The sequence below is a fragment of the Vulpes lagopus genome, chromosome 3, assembly GCF_018345385.1.
Source record: "Vulpes lagopus strain Blue_001 chromosome 3, ASM1834538v1, whole genome shotgun sequence".
NCBI classification, from domain to species: domain Eukaryota; kingdom Metazoa; phylum Chordata; class Mammalia; order Carnivora; family Canidae; genus Vulpes; species Vulpes lagopus.
Window position 1 is genome coordinate 32,452,732 of NC_054826.1, and position 17,630 is coordinate 32,470,361.

Sequence of the window (17,630 nt, forward strand, 5' to 3'; positions counted from 1 at the left end):
ATTTTGGAAACCAGAGGTTTAGAGCGGCGAATCATCCAAGGTCACTGAGCTTCTTAGGGTCAAATTCAGATCTCCCAGTTCCAGGTCTTCAGATTCCCACAAATTTTATTCCCCAGCCTCACAAGGGAACTAAGAAACCATATTCAGGCATCCTGAGGCATTTTAAGGCTGGCTTCTTCTCCTGACTCACCAGGGATGGCACACATCCCTCACCAGGGATGGCCACTATTCTCTGTCCTTTATAGACGTCCTTCTCTTTCTCCACTAAAGGCATGTGTCTGACGGCCTGTGCCACCTCATGATAAGGGGTGTTCTGAGAGTATGGTCATGATAAGGGGTGTTCTATTAGGGATGGTGCAGAGATTTCTTATCGGAATCTACATTGATCCATTGTTACTGTTTGCCTCAGGCAACAGATGAAAAAGGTTTTGAGGATGAATCTGTTTGGTAAGAAATAGAACTGTGTTCTGATGGCAATGTCTGCTATGGGCAAGGGAGTAGCGAGGTTTTTTAGTAGCTGTGTTGTTCCCAAACCTCATCCTATGTAAGCTTCTCAGGTTCTGGATTTTTGCTTCAGCAGCAAAAGTAAACAAAATGGAAGTGGGACTTCTGAGTTCATGGTTCACTACTTGGCTTTCCTTTCCAGGTGCGGTTTGAAGGCTTGACAGGAAACGTGCAGTTTAATGAGAAGGGACGCCGGACCAACTACACCCTTCATGTGATTGAAATGAAGCATGATGGTATCCGAAAGGTAAAGGCCACCTTTGCTTCCATTCCACAGGGAAGTTAGAGCTGAGCAGAGGAGAGGGCCAGAGTGCAGGGCTTTGTGAGCCCATCTTTCCTGGACTGAATCTCTTTGAAGAGACTCAGGCAACAAGGATTCTAGACTCAGTTCTGCCACTAACTAGCCAGGACTTTGGGCTAGTTCTCTGTGAATTAACTCACCCATCTGCAAAATAGAGATAAAAAAAATATCTACCTTTATTGCAGGGTAATAGTGAAGATCCAAAGGATGGGAAAATACTTTGAAAATATAAAGTAATAGATGTGCATGAAATGCTACTGCTGTCCCTGAAGGATTCTGAAGAAATTGAGAATGATGATTATTGATGAAGTTAAGCCATTTTCTCCTGATCCACACTTGGTCACATCTACTCCATTTCTCCTATGGAAGGAGTGAAAAATATGTGTGTGCATTCCCCTCTTTTTCTTAGCCAATTCCTTCACCACCTTAACACTGAGAGTAAATGTCACACTCTAGGGAAGGCTTCCATGGTCTCTGTTGTTAGGCCTCATGGCAGCCTCTATTTTTCTGTCCATGGCCTCCATTATACTCTTTATTCCTTATGGTGGCACGATGCAGTGGTGAGAGGCATGCCATAGTATGGTAGAAGGTTAGTAGGGTGCCATGGACCAGAGTGTTAGCTCTGGAATCCTGGAACTCAATCCTGGCATCACCACTTATCAGTCCATGATTCTGGACAAGTTATTCAGGTTCTTTGTGCTTCATTTTCTCTTCTGGTAAATGAGGATCACTTAAATAATGCCAACCCCAATGGGGCTCATTGAGAGGATTAAATGACCTCAAATAATGCCAACCCCATTGGAGCTGCCAACCTCAATGGGCTCATTGAGAGGATTGAATGACCTCATGTGTGCAGAAGTATTAAGTGCTGGGCCTGGCACATTGAAAGTTGGGTCTAATCACTCAAACTTAATGCTCTCTATACCAGTGATGTCAAATACAGTTGCTACTAGCCATGCACAGCTATTTAAATTTAATTTTTAGTTAATCAAAATTGAAAAATCGGTCCCTCAGTTGGACTAGCCATGTGGTAAGTGCTCAAGAGCCCCATGTGGTTAGTAGCCAAGGAGACAGCACAGATGGAGACCATTTCCCTCATCACAGAAAGTTCTACCAGACAGCTCTGCTTATGCTTTCTGTCCCCACTTCCCATAAACCCAGATACTTTTCTCTCTTGTCTGGAACCCCACCCTCCATGTCATAGTCTTATCTTACCACATCCCATTCCCCCAAGGCTGTATTATTTTCCTATTTTCCTATTGCTGCTGTAACTAATTATCTCAGACAGTGGCTGAAACAACACAAATATATCATAGGTCACAAGTCTTACTTAGTTCTCACTGGGCTAAAATCAAGTTATTAGCAGGCTGTGTACCTTGTGGGGAATCTACTGCAAGCAATGCTCATCCAGAAATAATCCAAGTCTGAGTTCATTTCTGTTTTCCCTTGTTCTTCTGACTACCACACTGGAAAAGACATCAACTAGGTTACATAGGTCTTATAAATCCTCAATTTCCACATCTATAAAATGGAGACATATCATGTATGTACTGGCACCTGATCATGGTTCAGTGAATGTCACCTGTGTGAGCGGTTACTGACAGGTATGGTCAATGTCAAGGAGGTGGCATGTGACTAAAGTCTGAAAGCACTGGGATGAATTATCTTTTTCAAAGCATTTTGTCCTTTGGTGTGGTTGTAAAGAACACCAGCTTCATGATATAGTTCTCCTTTTCTAGATGGATTAACTGAGGCAGGCCAGCCCAACAAGCTGCCTAAGGTCTCGAGTGAGCTATGAATAAATGGGGACCTTAATTTGGGCCCTATGACTCTCCAGGCCACATTCGTCTTGCTGCAGCCACTGCCACAGCTGAGTGGCTCAAGCGACATAATTGGAACATTTCCACTGACTGGTGGTGGGGAACAGAGAGCTCAGAGTATTTTGCTGCCCTTAGAAGGGACACCAGTTATGTGACCTCCTTCCCAGACCATCTTCCTTTCAGATGCAGAGAAGGGGTGGTGTCACCCCCTGCAGTATACATGAAAACATAAAAGTAGTTCTTTTGTGTAAGGCCTTGAGCAGGCAAGCAAGTTGCTCCTACATAGAAAATTGTTGACCATGAATAGACCTGGACTTTCCCTCAGAATTCTCAGAATGGCCTATTGCCTTCAGGGGGGAAAAAGTATTGCTATTTTCTGGTGGACAAAATTGGCACATGTATACTATATATGAGCAGTTGTGTGATTGTCAAAATTAAAACATGGATGATTATCCAGTTCTTTTCCCTGCAGGGTAATGAAGTGGTTGAAAATAAAGCCAGATTCTTCCCTACATGTGACCAGTAGGCTAGATATAATGGTGATGAGATAAGGATGAGTAGAAGGCAGAGACTACTACCCTGGCTCTGTCTCCACCCAGAAAGGTGGCCTTAACTTCTCTGGGTCTTTAAAATGAGTGAGAGGTGCTGGGCTGTGCATCCCCTAATTCCTCTCTGCACTGATGCCTTGAACACTAATGCATGTGACATCTTCGTCAGCCTCACCCCTCCAGTTATATCGTCCCTCTCCTGGCTGGACTCCAGCTTCCTTAGTGCAAATGGGGCTAGGGACCTTCCTCAGCTGACCAACTGCCCATTGGTGTGAACTCCTCCAATCACTCCTCCTGGGAACAGGAGTCTCAGCACTTTGTGCTGACCCTACAACTTACCAGAGACTGTGGGGAGGCCCCTCAGCTCCTCAAGACTTACACTTCAACAAGAATTCTCCCTCAGGAGAAGGTACTGTAGCAAGATTAGTGGTTCTCAAACTTCAGTGAATAGAAGAATTCTTCTAATAGAAAATAGAAAAAGAAAATTCTTCTAATAGAAAAATAGAATTTTTCTATTCACTGGAGGTCATTAAAAGTATAGATTCCTGGGTCCCAACCGCTGGACACTCTGCTTTTAAAGAACAGAGATGAGGCTCAGGAGTGTGCACGTTTTAAAAAACCTGCTCCCCCAGCAAGGAGGCTCATGGTGTTCTAGGTAGTTTGATGAGAAACACAGGCAAAAGGGTTATGAGCTTAGGTTTGTTTGGAGGCAGAGAGGCCAGGATTTAAGTCTCTGCTTTGCTCTTTACTAGGCACATGACCTGGAACAGGTTACTTAGCCTCCCTGGAACTCAGTTATATCATCTCCTCCAAAAGAGGAATAATATCCTCACCTTCACAGTGTTGCTATCAGAATGAAAGGAAACTGCCTCTTGCCCCCTCTACTTACAGTGAGAGATTCAGGAAAATAGCACCTGACATGTAGGGGACATCATTCAGCGCATGTTTGCTTTGTTTGTTTAAACTTCCTTCTTTGGGCCACAGGGATTTTTGGCTTGTTTGTTTGTTTGTTTGTTTTGGTCAGCCTTGAGTTTGAGTGAATCAGGCTGTACAAGACCATGGAATGGATAAACCACCAAACAGAAATAACAGAATAACCTTAAAATCCATGAGCAAATGGCTGTGCTTTATTTTTCAGATCCTGAGGCTGTTTTTCAACTTACTTTCCAATGACTAAATTCTTGCTTAGGCTGTGGGCTCAAGCATCCTTTGTTTACAGGGAATCTGACTTTGAGAAAATCAATTCCTCCACATCTGTGGCTTCAGGCCTTTTACTCAATCAGCCTCCTAGCAAAGTAATTTCTTAGATTCAAGAGTGACCTATTTGTGTTCATATCAGTGAACATTACGTGGCCTTACCTGATATATGTAATAAAGAGGAGCTGCTGCCTCTTGATTTGGGGCCTTTGGGATACTCTCCTGATCTTCTGGCCTATATCCTTGGCACTGATGTGCCAACATGCCCTACAGGTATCTGGGGCCAATCTGACATGCCACTGAAATGTGCACACTTCCAAGCATCCATCCATTATACATTTCGCAGCTTCAGATCCCAGAATTGGCATTGGCTTTGTTAAAGCCAAATCCTCAGGAAATCTTGTTCACCAGGGGTGCTGATTTAGAGATCTCTATCTGAGATCTAAAATACCTCGTCAAATTCAGGTAAGATCACAAATTCTGATAAATGGCTGCCAAGGGAGAAATGTAGGGGAAATTCTCCTTTCATCAAAGGACCAGCACTGTGAATTTAACCATCTTTACCATCGTCATTGGTCCTATGGATATCTTCTAATCTGACTGCAAGCAATTACTTCTCATTGCAACCTAACTTGAGTCCCCCTGCCCTGCCACAAGTTTCTTATCCCTGGTTCTAACCCTCTGTGTAACTGCAGAGGAAAGTCTGGGCAGGAAAGCAAATTAAAGTGACACAAAGTCCTGTTGATGTCAAAAGTAACCTACAGTCCCAAAGAATTCACAGCCTTCCCATTCCATAGGATCTTTCGAAGTTTTTCTGTAAATCCTTGCTACCCAACTTTGGACATGCCAAATCCTCTTAAGACATCACTCCAACCCAACCACCTCTCTCTATTTCCACTGCTGGCCCTGGAGCCCAGGCCACCTCCACACCTGCCTGGACACATTCAGGAGCCTCCTGACCTGTCACTAGTCCTGCTGTCTACGTCATTACTCTTCTACAAGGCCATTTCCCACCACAAGAACTGGCAAAAAATGTTCAAATTTGCATCAGATTCTATTTCTCCTCTCCTTAAAACTTTCCACTGGCTTCCTGTTGTGAGTAAATATAACCCCTCACCTTGACCTTCAGAACCCTAGATGCCGCCTCCCTCTGGCACGGGCTCTTGCTCCTTTTTCTCTAGCTCATCACTTCGCAGCTACCCTGACATCTTTCTATCCCTTTCCCTGGTGTTCTCTATCACTGCAGTTTCCTGCACTGTCTCTCCCTGTGGTTCAGGTCTTGGCTCAAATGAAGTCACTTTGGAGAGACTGCCCCTGACCCAGCTATCTAAAGTGGCTCTCGCCCATCTGGCACAATCCCATTATCCTATTCTATTTCTTTCTTAATGCTTAGCCATTCTGATATATTCTTGTTGGTTTATTGATCTAGATCAGGGTTGGCAAACTTCAGCCTATACACCAAATGCAGCCTGCTGCCTTCTTTTTTATAACCCATGAGCTAATAGTTTTTACATTTTTAAATGGTTGAAACAAATCAAAAGAGGACTATTTTATGATATGTGAAATTTTACAAAATAAAATTTCAGTATCCATAAATAAAGTTTCCTTGGAACATAGCCACACCCATTTGTTTAGATAATGCCTGTGACTGCTTCTGCACGACAGCAGCAGAGATGAGGAGTTACAACAAAGACTCTATGACCCACAGAGCCTAAAACATTCACTGTCCGCTTCTTTACAGGTAGTTTGCTGACTACTGATTTGGATAGATATTGTCTTTCTTCCCCTCTTCTCTAACTCCCTGCCACTAAAATGTCAGCTCTCTAGAAGCAGGGACCATTGTTGTGTTATTTATTATGTCCTCACTGCCTACAATATATTGACGCATAGTAAGCACATGCAAATAAGTGGTTATTTATTAAATGAGAGGACAGTTTATTGGATGTTGCTAAGCAACCAGAGTGCATACTCTTCTGGCCTATATTTCCATAGATCTGCTAGCCAATATTAAACAAAAATGCTGCCAAATTTGAAATAACACAGAACTCAAAGCAGAATTCAAAGTCATGCATAAACTAATTCTTTAAGAGTCTTAGTTAAGATAACCCTAAGTGCTGTGACAGATCAACTCTGAATTCTTAGCTCTTAATGCAATAGATGTTTAATTCTTATACATCTGATGATTAGTTTTTGGGCTGAGGGCTCTGGTTAAGATTCAGGCTTTCAGAGGTTCCACTGTCTGCTTGCATCTTTCTGGCTCTCAATATCTTGCTAACAAATGAGGAAGAAACAGCCTCAGAGATTTGGGGGAGCCAGGCTAGGAGAGATGTACATCACTTCTGCAGCAGTCCACTGGCCAGAACCCAATCTTACTGGCCCACCTAGATGCCAGGTACACTGGGAATTGTAATTGCTGGCTAGGGAGCCACTTCCTATCAACACCTGTACGCTAGGGAAAAAGAACAAGAATCCTTGCTGGTCATTTAGTTGTCTTGGCCATAATAGGCAGCTTACTTTTTAAGAATGTATTATAACAGGTCTCATTTTTGGAGGTCCCAGCCTGTGGCTATAGGGGCAGCTGGGAGATACAGATGTGTAAAAATGACTTGCTAACTGTGCAAAGTAGATCAGTTGAATTTACTGTTCTATAATCATCTCATTCTTAGACTTCATTCACTTTAAAAATATCTGATCTGACATCTAGACTCATTTCCTACATTCAAAGAATCTTTAGAGGTACATGGAAACAGAAGATCAAAAATTATAACTGGCCCCAGGAGAAGACCTCTCACTGATAGAATTGTTTAAATCCTCTCCTGAATAGTGGGCTCCATTCTTTACCCAACCACTAGCTCTGATTTACTTTCAGATAGAATCAAAGGTCCTGCATATCCTCAATAGGAAATCAAAGTGCCGTATAATAATTCAACCCATTTCTCTAAGAAAGGGAAATTTGCTCTCATCTCTGAAGTGCAGTGTCTCTTCAAAAATCTTTGCCAACTTTCTTTTCATTGAACTGTGGAACCAGATTTCTCAGCCTGCTAGCTTACATGAGGTGCAAGCTGGGTTTTGGTGTCACCCTGCTCTTCTGACTGGTGATATTGTTTTATTTCCCTACAAAAGGGTTAGGCATAAAATAAACTTGTTTGCAACATTTAACTATTCCTCTAGCTTTTGATATCAAGGAATCTATATATAAGCTAAGCTATATAATCATTTTTATAGATCCCAATTTAACACTAGTGCCATGATACAAGCTTTGAAGGACCACTATCTTTGAAATTAAAGTCTCTAAGCCATATAAATCGGGTTTACACAGATTTATCTTGCTTTTTCCCCTTCTTTTATCATAATAACCTGGGATTTTAGAGCAATATCTTGTGGTTTGTGGAGTGCTTTCCCTAGGGCATTCTGTATGTAAAGAGGGTTACTTTGCCAAATGAATTTGAGAAATGCTGTATACTTCTTTTGGAAACTGACAATTTTAATAGTTAATTGATCCTGAAATGTCTTATACCACAGAAATCTGTTAGTCTTCAACTAAAACATACCCTCATGAAATCATTTTTTAGTTTACTGACAACTTGAGCCACACACTATACTCATTGTTATACATGCATTAGTTCATTTAATCCTCAGCAGCCCCAAGAGACAGACATACTGTATCAGATACTCAGGTACTTTTGATGTATCCATTCTATAGAGCAGGAACTAAGGCCCACTAAGGTCAGGTAACTGGGGATCCCTGGGTGGCTCACGATTAACTGCCTGCCTTTGGCCCAGGGTGTGATCCTGGAGTCCTGGGATCGAGTCCCACATCAGGCTCCCTGCATGGAGCCTGCTTCTCCCTCTGCCTATGTCTCTGCCTTTCTGTGTGTGTGTGTGTGTGTGTGTGTGTGTGTGTGTGTGTGTCTTATGAATAAATAAATAAAATCTTTAAAAAAGAAAGGTAAAATTAGTAATTAATAAACTCTACCTTTTAAACCAGGTCTGTCTAGGCCGGAGATCAACCTCTTGACTATCAAGACCCACTTTAAAAAATCATACCTAATAACATACTGTAGGTTTTAGAGAAATTAGTTGCCTATCAAAGGAGGCAACCTGCTCTATATTGGTGGTTTGAGTAGGAGCACCTAAACCTGGGGCTAATTGTGAAGAAGGAAGGCAGGGAGGGAGGGAGGGAGGGAGGGAGGGAGGGAGGGAGGGTACAAAGGAAGGAAGGGAGGGAGGAAAGAAGGGGAGAGTGGAAAAGAAGGAAAAAGGGAAAGGGAATGAAAACCTCTTAACATCACCATCTTTGGGGGAGGGGGACATGACATTTACCAGACCTCCTTCCAAGTTTGTATTGATTATATTAAATAATCTAACCTGGCTTTTATGCCCTGCCACTAATCTGCTATATAATCTGTATAAATTAGATCATGATCATTTGACTTCCCCAAGCCTCAGTTATCCCATCTATACAGGAGAGAAAATAATTCCAAGCCTGTCTGCTATCTGAATGGCCCAAAGAGCAAAAGAGTTAAATGTTGTGAAAGTGCTTTGGAAATTTTTTAAAAACTTGCATCATGATATACTACTATAGTGGTTTTAAATTTTTTCAGCCTGAGAGCTGAATATGTGTGTATTAGCCATGCCACTCTGCTCTTCCTAAACCTTCCATGACTCCCTGTTGCCTTCAGGATAAAGTGTATAGTGTTTAGCCTGGCATTTGAATCCATCTCCTACTCAGACCCATGTGCCCACTGCCCTGTTGAGCTAACTCTATCTTCTACTCCGGAGCCATTGAACTTATGTATCTGGGCAGATTCCTGCCTTTATATCTTGGCATATGTTCAAGTTTCTCCAGCCTAAAAGGCTTGGGCCCAACCTGTGCATCCTTCATGATCTCATGTGTTGCATGTGTCATCTCTTTCCAAGTAGGCTGGGGGACTTCTAAGAGCAAGGACTACCTCTTAGACTTTTGTATCTCTCTCAACCCACCATACAATATTACCAGAGTTTTAGCTCAGAGCTTTGCACACAATAGGGATCCAATAAATATTTGCTGAAAGACCTTGGAAAATAAGCCAGTATAAATAAGCTACTGATGTAAAAAAAATAATGTTTTCAGCCAGTATTTTAGGCACTAATATATCCTCAGTATTATAATAGTTTATAATTGAAAATAGGGGAAATAAATGATAAAAGATAAAATAACCATCACTGAGGAAGTTAAATCTAGATGGAAAAATACAGTTAGTCTAAAAAGAAAGCAAAAGGAATGTAATTTTTAAATCATATGATTCCAACTACCATTCAGAATAACCTCAAGAAGAGAAGGGTAAATACGCATGGAGGAAAAAGGGGTTTGTGAACAACTGTAGGGAATTTGATTTCCACATCCCTGGCTTGCATAGTACAAAATGGTTTAGCTGCTTTAACAGTTACGCCCACCCCTGTTAAAGGGGGAAATTTCCAGACTCAGCCCATCCTGGTGAGGATATTCATAGGGGAGGGGTTGGGAGGACTTGGAGAGCATTTTACCTCTCGTTGTTTTTATATACCAGTATTTTAGAGTCTGGTATGTGTGGTATTGTATGGTGTGATGATGAGGCCCTTGTTTTTTTGTCTGATGTTGGCTGGATGGTCCACAGTAGGCCAGTCCTGGGGAGCCTGGCTTATCTTATGTCATCACCTTCCTCTCCTTAACAGATCGGTTACTGGAATGAAGATGATAAGTTTGTCCCTGCAGCCACTGATGCTCAAGCCGGGGGGGACAATTCAAGTGTCCAGAATAGGACATATATCGTCACTACAATCCTAGTGAGTACTCAGTCCTTCATTGAGGTTACCTGGGATACAAGCTAGACCAACACAAAGGTTTTCCCAGGAGCAAAAGCTAGTCACTCTTCTCGCCAAAACTGTGCCATAATTAGAAAGAGGGAGTAGAAAAAACAAGCCAGAGATGCTGTTTTCACTCTAGTTCTGCAATTATTTCACTTTGTATCCTTGGGTAAATCACGTACTTTCCTTTGAGCCATAGTTTTCCCAAATATAAAATATAATACTGAACTAAATTATGGTGGTTCTCAGACTTTACACTCTTTCAGTAGAAGCCATTTGCTTCGACGTGGTTGGAACTGGAGGGTATTATGCTGAGTAAAGTAAGTCAATTGGAAAAGGACAAACATTATATGGTTTCACTCATACGGGGAATAGAAAAAATAGTGAAAGGGATCACAGGGGAAAGAAGAGAAAATGAGTGGGAAAAATCAGAGACTGTGACAGAACATGAAAGACTCCTAACTCTGGGAAATGAAGAAGGGGTAGTGGAAGGGGAGATGGGCAGGGAGATGGGGTGACTGGGTGATGGGCACTGAGGGGGGCACTTGACGGGATAAGCACTGGGTGATACGCTGTATATTGGCAAATCGAACTCCAATAAAAAAATATACCAAAAAAAGCCATTTTCAAAGAAAGTCTTCTAAAACCCAGCACTTTAGCTGCTTTATATCCACTTTATAAAGTAGATATAAGTGGAGCTGCTGTGATTTTCAATGATTGACCATGAGAAAGCTGGAGACTATTTAGAGTCAAATTTCCCAACATAGTGCCTCTAGAGGTACCTCCAAAAAATACAAGAGCTCCTGGAACATAATTTAAAAAGCTGAGCCCGATAGCTATCTCAGTGATGAAATATTCATATTTTAAGAGTTTGCTTCCTTAAGCCAAGACATTTTGTAATGGACCAGAAATGCAGGAAGTAGATTTAGGGACTTGTAGAGACTTCTCTGAAGTTAACCAATATTGGTGAAATCCTCCTCTGCCATGCCAAAGTCCTCCTTACCTATGAGTAGACCCACAACCCACATTCTCTCTCCCCCCCCCATTTCTCCACCAGGAAGATCCTTATGTGATGCTCAAGAAGAATGCCAACCAGTTTGAGGGCAATGACCGCTACGAGGGCTACTGTGTAGAGCTGGCGGCAGAGATTGCCAAGCATGTGGGCTACTCCTACCGTCTTGAGATTGTCAGTGATGGAAAATATGGAGCCCGTGACCCTGACACCAAGGCTTGGAATGGCATGGTGGGAGAACTGGTCTATGGAGTAAGTTCTCCCCAGGATGGGGAATTGGAGGGCAGAGAGAGGGTTTGACAAAAAATCATTTGGTGGTTGGCTGGCCCTGCCCACAGATACCTATGGGACACCTTAACTTAGTATTGTTGCTGCCAAAAAGATGAGGGTTCAAAATCCATTATCTTAAGACATTCTTTGTTCAAGACTTCTTGTCCCAGCTTCCTCTGCCAAACTTAGCTCACACTTGTGCCATCAGTTGATCATCATCTAACATAGGTGATAGCTGAACTTCAGAACCAGTTTTCCTAAGGCAGACTGCTGAGTTGCCACTTCCCTGCTCAAAGTCATTTATGGCCCCTCCACGTAAATTTCTTCCCTGGTGTTAGATGTATCATAGATCCAACCCAACTTTTTAGTCATTCACCCCAATATTCCCTCTCTTGTACCTTCTACTTTTGCCAAACTACCCCAAGTCACTCTGTTTTATAGAGTGCTTCCTTACATTTAACATCCCTAAAGTCTTGTCCCTCCCCCAAAATCTGTATCAAATATTGCTTTTACCAAGGTGTCACTTCTTTCTCCCCATAATAGGTGTGAACTCTCCTTTATAAGTGCTCTTGCCTTCCCTTGTAGGATTTAGTTTCTTCTCCTGTTATGGCTTACCCCACCTTGTATAATAGTTATCTGTGTAATAGGAGATCTCTCTATCCCTATATCACTCACTACACTTGAAATAACACCATGCACAATTGCTATAAAATCTTCAATAAGTTGAAGCAGTTTTGAAAAGCCACTGAATGCCTGAATTGCTTTAAGTATTTAAGGAATCACTGAGAAGTAAAAGATCTGATCCTGTCCCAAAAGATCTTAACATTTTATGGGGTAGAAAATACAATAAGAGAGAATAGTAAAAGATAGCATAGTTCAAGGATCAGGCAAGAGGCTAACATGAGTTTGTCTAGCCCTCAAGAGGGATATGGAACCTGAAAGTGGCCATGTTCCAATAGAGAGAAAGGCAGCCCAGGAATTTCTAGTGGTAGAAATAAGAAAGAGTGAGGAAAATACTGGTCGTTTGTACAGAGGGCTCAAATCGAGTAGTCAGGGCTACATTTGAGTAAGAAATGACATGGGGGAAGAGTGGATTGATTCAGTGGATGCTGGGAAATGATGAAGATACTTGAGTAGAAAAACAACAAAAGGCAACATAAGAAGTCAGCCACCACTTGCAGCAAAGGAACCGCTAGAGCTTCACTTGCAGAAATTGAAGACTCCAGGCTGGTCTCTGAGCAGAAGCATATGCTGAGTCCCAGGTTGATGTTGAGTTCCAGTCAGGATGAAGCAACCATTTAGGTTAAATCTCATTGTCCTACATCTGGACAACAGGAGTCATGATGGCCTTGAGGCCACACAAAGGGAATTCAAAGAAGAGAGGTGATAAGGAAAATCTTCCACAGGAGAGTGGCTTTTGAGATGACCTGGAAAGATAATTAATGAATTGAGGAGGGGGGTGTGTTTCTACCCTTTCTCCTCCTTCTACTTTCTCTCACTTTGGGAAGCTCCACTGATGTCAGAGACCTGGATGGTTAATGCTGCATCTGGAGGCTGGTTTCCATGGGAACCTCCACTAGCATTCATCTTCTCCCTCACCCCATGAAATGCACTTCTCTTAGCAAAAGGCCTGTGATGCAAGCAGAACAATAGTACAATCATCCTGATGTCAAGCTCCCCAGTAGCCAACAGTCCATGATGGGTCACTGTGAGAAACAGGACTTACCCCTGGTGCCCCAGGACCAGTCCTTCCCCATCCATCCCTTCCTCTCCTTCGGGACCTGTCCTTCTTCACAGTACAAACTATATTTTGAAGACTCCACGATGGGCCCAATTCAGTACTCTCCCTTGATTTTTGGTCTGGCTTTCTTTTTCTGTTCCCTGAGGAAGAAGAGAGAAGTTTAAGGAAATATCTGTCAGCCACAAACAACTAAAAAGTTAGACAAAACTCATTAGGAGGCCTCCACATTTATTCTTTCTGTGTCTTTTAAATTGCTAAGCCAGTCAAAGTCTCTCATCATCCTTCTGTTCCCTCTTGTTCTTATCAAAAATTATAGTAGTGGCATTTTCACAGGTAGTATGTGCCAGGTGACATGCTAAATACCCACATCATTTCATTTATGCCTCCTCCAACCCCATAAGATATAAATACATAATTTATTTTCCACATTTTATAGATAAGGACACTGAGGCTCAGTGGGGGGTAGGTCATTTGGCAAAGGACAGCTGGTAAAAGCAGAGCTATGACATGCAGCCTGGCTTTCGGACTACACGCTGGGTCCTACTGCCTCTATAGTAATCACATCATCCCGAGCACTGGACTGTAAGGCCACTGTTAAATGGGAAGGAGAACAGCAATAGTGTCTGCATTCTCGGATGCCACACACTGCAAATGGAGTTTCTGCTTCTTGCATGGATATGGCTTTGTGCTTGATTCACAGGTGGTTTCCCTGCTTGTCTTCTGTCTTAGTGAAGCAGAGAGAGTGTGAGTTTTGCAGGCAGACACCTGGACTTGAGTTCCAACTCCACCTACTGGCTACAAGACTCCTACAAGTCACTCAACCCCTGAAAAATAGGGAAAGTGAATCTCTTATCCCAGGGCTAGGATGGGGAGCTTACCTATGCAGTGTCTGGCTCAGAGTAGATCTCTATCCCTTATCGTTTTCTTCACATTTTGCTTTTACCTACAGCATCAAAACTGTTTACTCTTTTCCTAGATTGCTTCTAGACATCACATATTTTGTTTGGAGCTTTCCTAGGTCAATGGTTCTCAAAGTGTGATGTCTGGACCTGGGGCATTAGCATCACTGGGGAACTTACTAGAAATGCAAATTCACAGATATCACTCTAAGATCTGGAAACTGCCACCTGTGTTTTTTAAAGCCCTCCAGGTGATTCTGACGTATAATTAACTTGGAGAGTCATTGTCCAAAGAAGTTTAAATAAATAATTTTGACCATCTGAATGCTTACACTTCACAGTATTCTCACATATTTGAATTCTTTTGATCCTCACAAAACCATCCTATCAGGGACACCTGGGTGGCTCAGCGGTTGAGCGTCTGCCTTTGGCTCAGGGTGTGATCCAGGGTCCGGGATCGAGTCCCACATTGGGCTCCCTGTATGGAGCCTGCTTCTCCCTCTGCCTGTGTCTCTGCCTCTCTCTCTATGTCTCTCATGAATAAATAAAATCTTTAAAAAAAATAAAAATTAAAAAAAATCCTATCAAATAGTTAAAGCAAAAATTATTATACCTCCTTTTTTTTTAATGAGGAATTTGATATCCCAAAATACAACTTTGGTTGTCTTAGGACTCACCTAAGGCCATGTGACCAGCAAGTTACAGAGCAGAGCAGCCAGGTGTGCTTTCCCAGATGAGCTCTGCCTTTGACCAATCCTGCAGAGCTCCAGTAATAACCTCAGGTGTTTGAAACAACTCTCCAGGCCTCTCAGTCAATGTCAAACAAGTTAAAACACTGCCAGTTTGCACAAACCACCTTTCCCTCTCTGGACTTGAGACTTTTCTTTATAAAGTAAGGTCACTGAATGTAGCATCTCGCACTGTGTGTGTATCCTACACACATTGATCTCTTTTGATGCTCAGGGATCCACGGCCAGATAATTTTAGAAGAACTACATCTGTTTACCTCTCTTGGAAATTCTCAATGCATAGTGTTCTTTTAAAGGTTCTAAGAAGTCTTGCCCCAATGTAACCTGCTTAAATTCATGTTTCCCGATGTTGTACTTATGAACATCCTTCCAGAAATAATCTTCCATGAAACAAATCCTGGAACTGCTGAATGAACTAAGCACTAAGATGATGTGCTTCTATCTTTTCCAGTCTACAGTTCCTTTCATTAACTCACGTCGGGAGGCATCAAACAAATCCATTCAATTCTTGTTACCACTTTCAAAGCTGGTCTTCATTTACCTCCCTTGTAACTTGTGTAGTCCCTCCAAGTCATCTTTATGACTTTTCTCCTCCATTCCTTTTCTATCTTTCTACCTATGTTAGGTTACAGAGGAAAGAGTAGATATCTTTCCCTTGCACTAGCTTGTAAGTGTTTGGGGGAAAAAAAATATATATATATAATATATATTAAGATTATGCAGTAGTTGTTAGGGGGGGGGAAACAGAATTACTATCAAATTTGCACCCAATTCCACATTGCTTTATGGAAAGTTTCTTTCTCTAGGTGAGAATTTAAGTCATTCTGAAGCCAGGCTTTTTATTCCACTTAAAGCACCTTCTCAACAACCCCAGCCAATGAGAGTAACCAGAAGAAATCTTGTCTATGCGACACCAGCCAGCACCTGAGTGGGGCCCTCATCTGCACAGCATCTGTCACCAGCTTCATATCTGGACTGTAATGCAGCAAAATGAGAGAAAGCCAACCTGGAACAGACTTGCACAGACATGTCTCTCATTTCAAAAATGAGTGTTGTGGCACCTGTCCATGGAACCTTCTTGGGTTTCTAAGATCTCTTGATCTTAGGCCAACAGATCAATGGATTTTTATTGTATAGATGTCAGTGCTTCTGCCATTAGGGAGAGGGAAGGAAGACCAAAGAGCAAGGCTGGTGATTCCACACACAGGATGTCCAAGGCTGAGCATTTCTTGCAACCTTTTTATGTTTATCTACATGCTAGATTTGAATTTTAAAAAGTGTACTAACTATATATTCCTTAGAAGTCTTCTTAAAAAATACTTGTGAAACTCTCCTTTCCTCCTCTCTGCCCTCACTTACATGATTCTCTCCTTCTGGAATGGCCAGACCAGCAAGATGCTACCCCTCCTTCAATGCCAAATTATGTGTCACTTCTTTTATGATGTGGCCCCTAATCTCCTCAACCAAAATTATTGTGTCTCTGGTCTCTCTCCTGCATTATTTTATATTTCTTGGATAGCACATATCCAGCCTACTTTGCAGACTGAGAAGTTGTTTGTAGGTGGCTAGTAGGGAGGATGGATATGTATACCAACCTCTCCTAGTAATTTGTAATACCCCGAGTATAGGGACCATAGCTCACCTATAGCTTCCAGCCTAGGGCTTGCACATAATAAGTGCCCAATAAGTGTTCATTGAGTTAAATATGCCTTTACCACCTTATTAGCCAGGGATATGTTGGCTACAGATAAAAGAAACCCAGTCCAAACTGGCTTAGGTAAACAGAAGGGTTGGTTCATGTTCCTGGGGACAAACAGAATATATTAACCCATCTTTCTAGGAGTACACAGTAAGCCCTGAATTTAGCATGGCCCTAATTATATTATGGACCAGTTTCTGCATCTCTCACTCTGACTCTCAGGGATAGTGCTCATTAAACTAGCTTGGGTCATATACCATTTTTTTTTTAAGATTTTATGTATTTATTTGAGAAAGAACACATGCACATAGGCATGGGCAGGGGGAGCAGCAGGCAGAGGGAGAAGCAGACTCCTTGCTGAGCAGCAAGCACAAAGCAGGACTCAATCCCAGGACCCTGAGATCATGCCCTGAGTTGAAGGCAGCCCCTTAACTGATTGAGACACCCAGGTGCCCCAATCCTTTGTCATTTCTTGAATGAATTATTCTGACCAGGGAAACCACATAAACTGATAGCCAAACCCAGGTCATGTGCTTCACCATGTAACCAGGTGATCAGCCCCATTTGAACTAGTAGGACTAAGAGTGGGGCAGGAGTGAGTTTTCAGTGGAGGAAGGAGGTATGGCTGCTGGGCAGGTAGAAGCAACAGATATCACTACATCCCCCTCTAGTAATGTGAAGAAGTTGCCTTAACAGTTAGAGCTGTTGGGGATCCCTGGGTGGCTCAGCGGTTTAGCACCTGCCTTTGGCCCAAGGCATGATCCTGGAGTCCCTGGATTGAGTACCGCGTTGGGCTCCCGGCATGGAGCCTGCTTCTCCCTCCTCCTGTGTCTCTGCCTCTCTCTCTCTCTCTCTCTCTCTCTCTCTCTCTCTCTCTGTGTCTATCATAAGTAAATAAATATTAAAAAAAAAAACAGTTAGGGCTGTCAAACAATGGGATAATTTCTCCTGTAAGATAGTGAGCTGATCATTCATTTGTCAGAATTACCTTATAGAGAGTAGGAGGGATTAGACTTCTAAGGTTCTTTTCAACTTTCACATCCTTTAAGATGCAAAAGAATATT

The 17,630-nt window shown here is 42.3% G+C and overlaps 1 protein-coding gene across 5 annotated transcripts in view; it reads left to right on the forward strand.

Annotated features, from left to right (window-relative positions):
- GRIA1 (glutamate ionotropic receptor AMPA type subunit 1) overlaps positions 1 to 17,630 on the forward strand; it is a 300,553-nt gene that overhangs the window by 192,830 nt on the left and 90,093 nt on the right. For 4 of the 5 annotated variants that reach the window (XR_005986977.1, XM_041750345.1, XM_041750344.1 and 1 more), the window contains exons 8-10: positions 647 to 751; positions 10,065 to 10,175; positions 11,254 to 11,460. Coding sequence is in view for 4 of the 5 variants with exons in the window: in XM_041750345.1 (XP_041606279.1) it covers positions 647 to 751; positions 10,065 to 10,175; positions 11,254 to 11,460 (423 nt within the window). In the remaining variant the exon portion in view is untranslated. The remainder of the gene's footprint in view (positions 1 to 646; positions 752 to 10,064; positions 10,176 to 11,253; positions 11,461 to 17,630) is intronic. The other variant, XM_041750346.1, reaches the window with a different exon arrangement.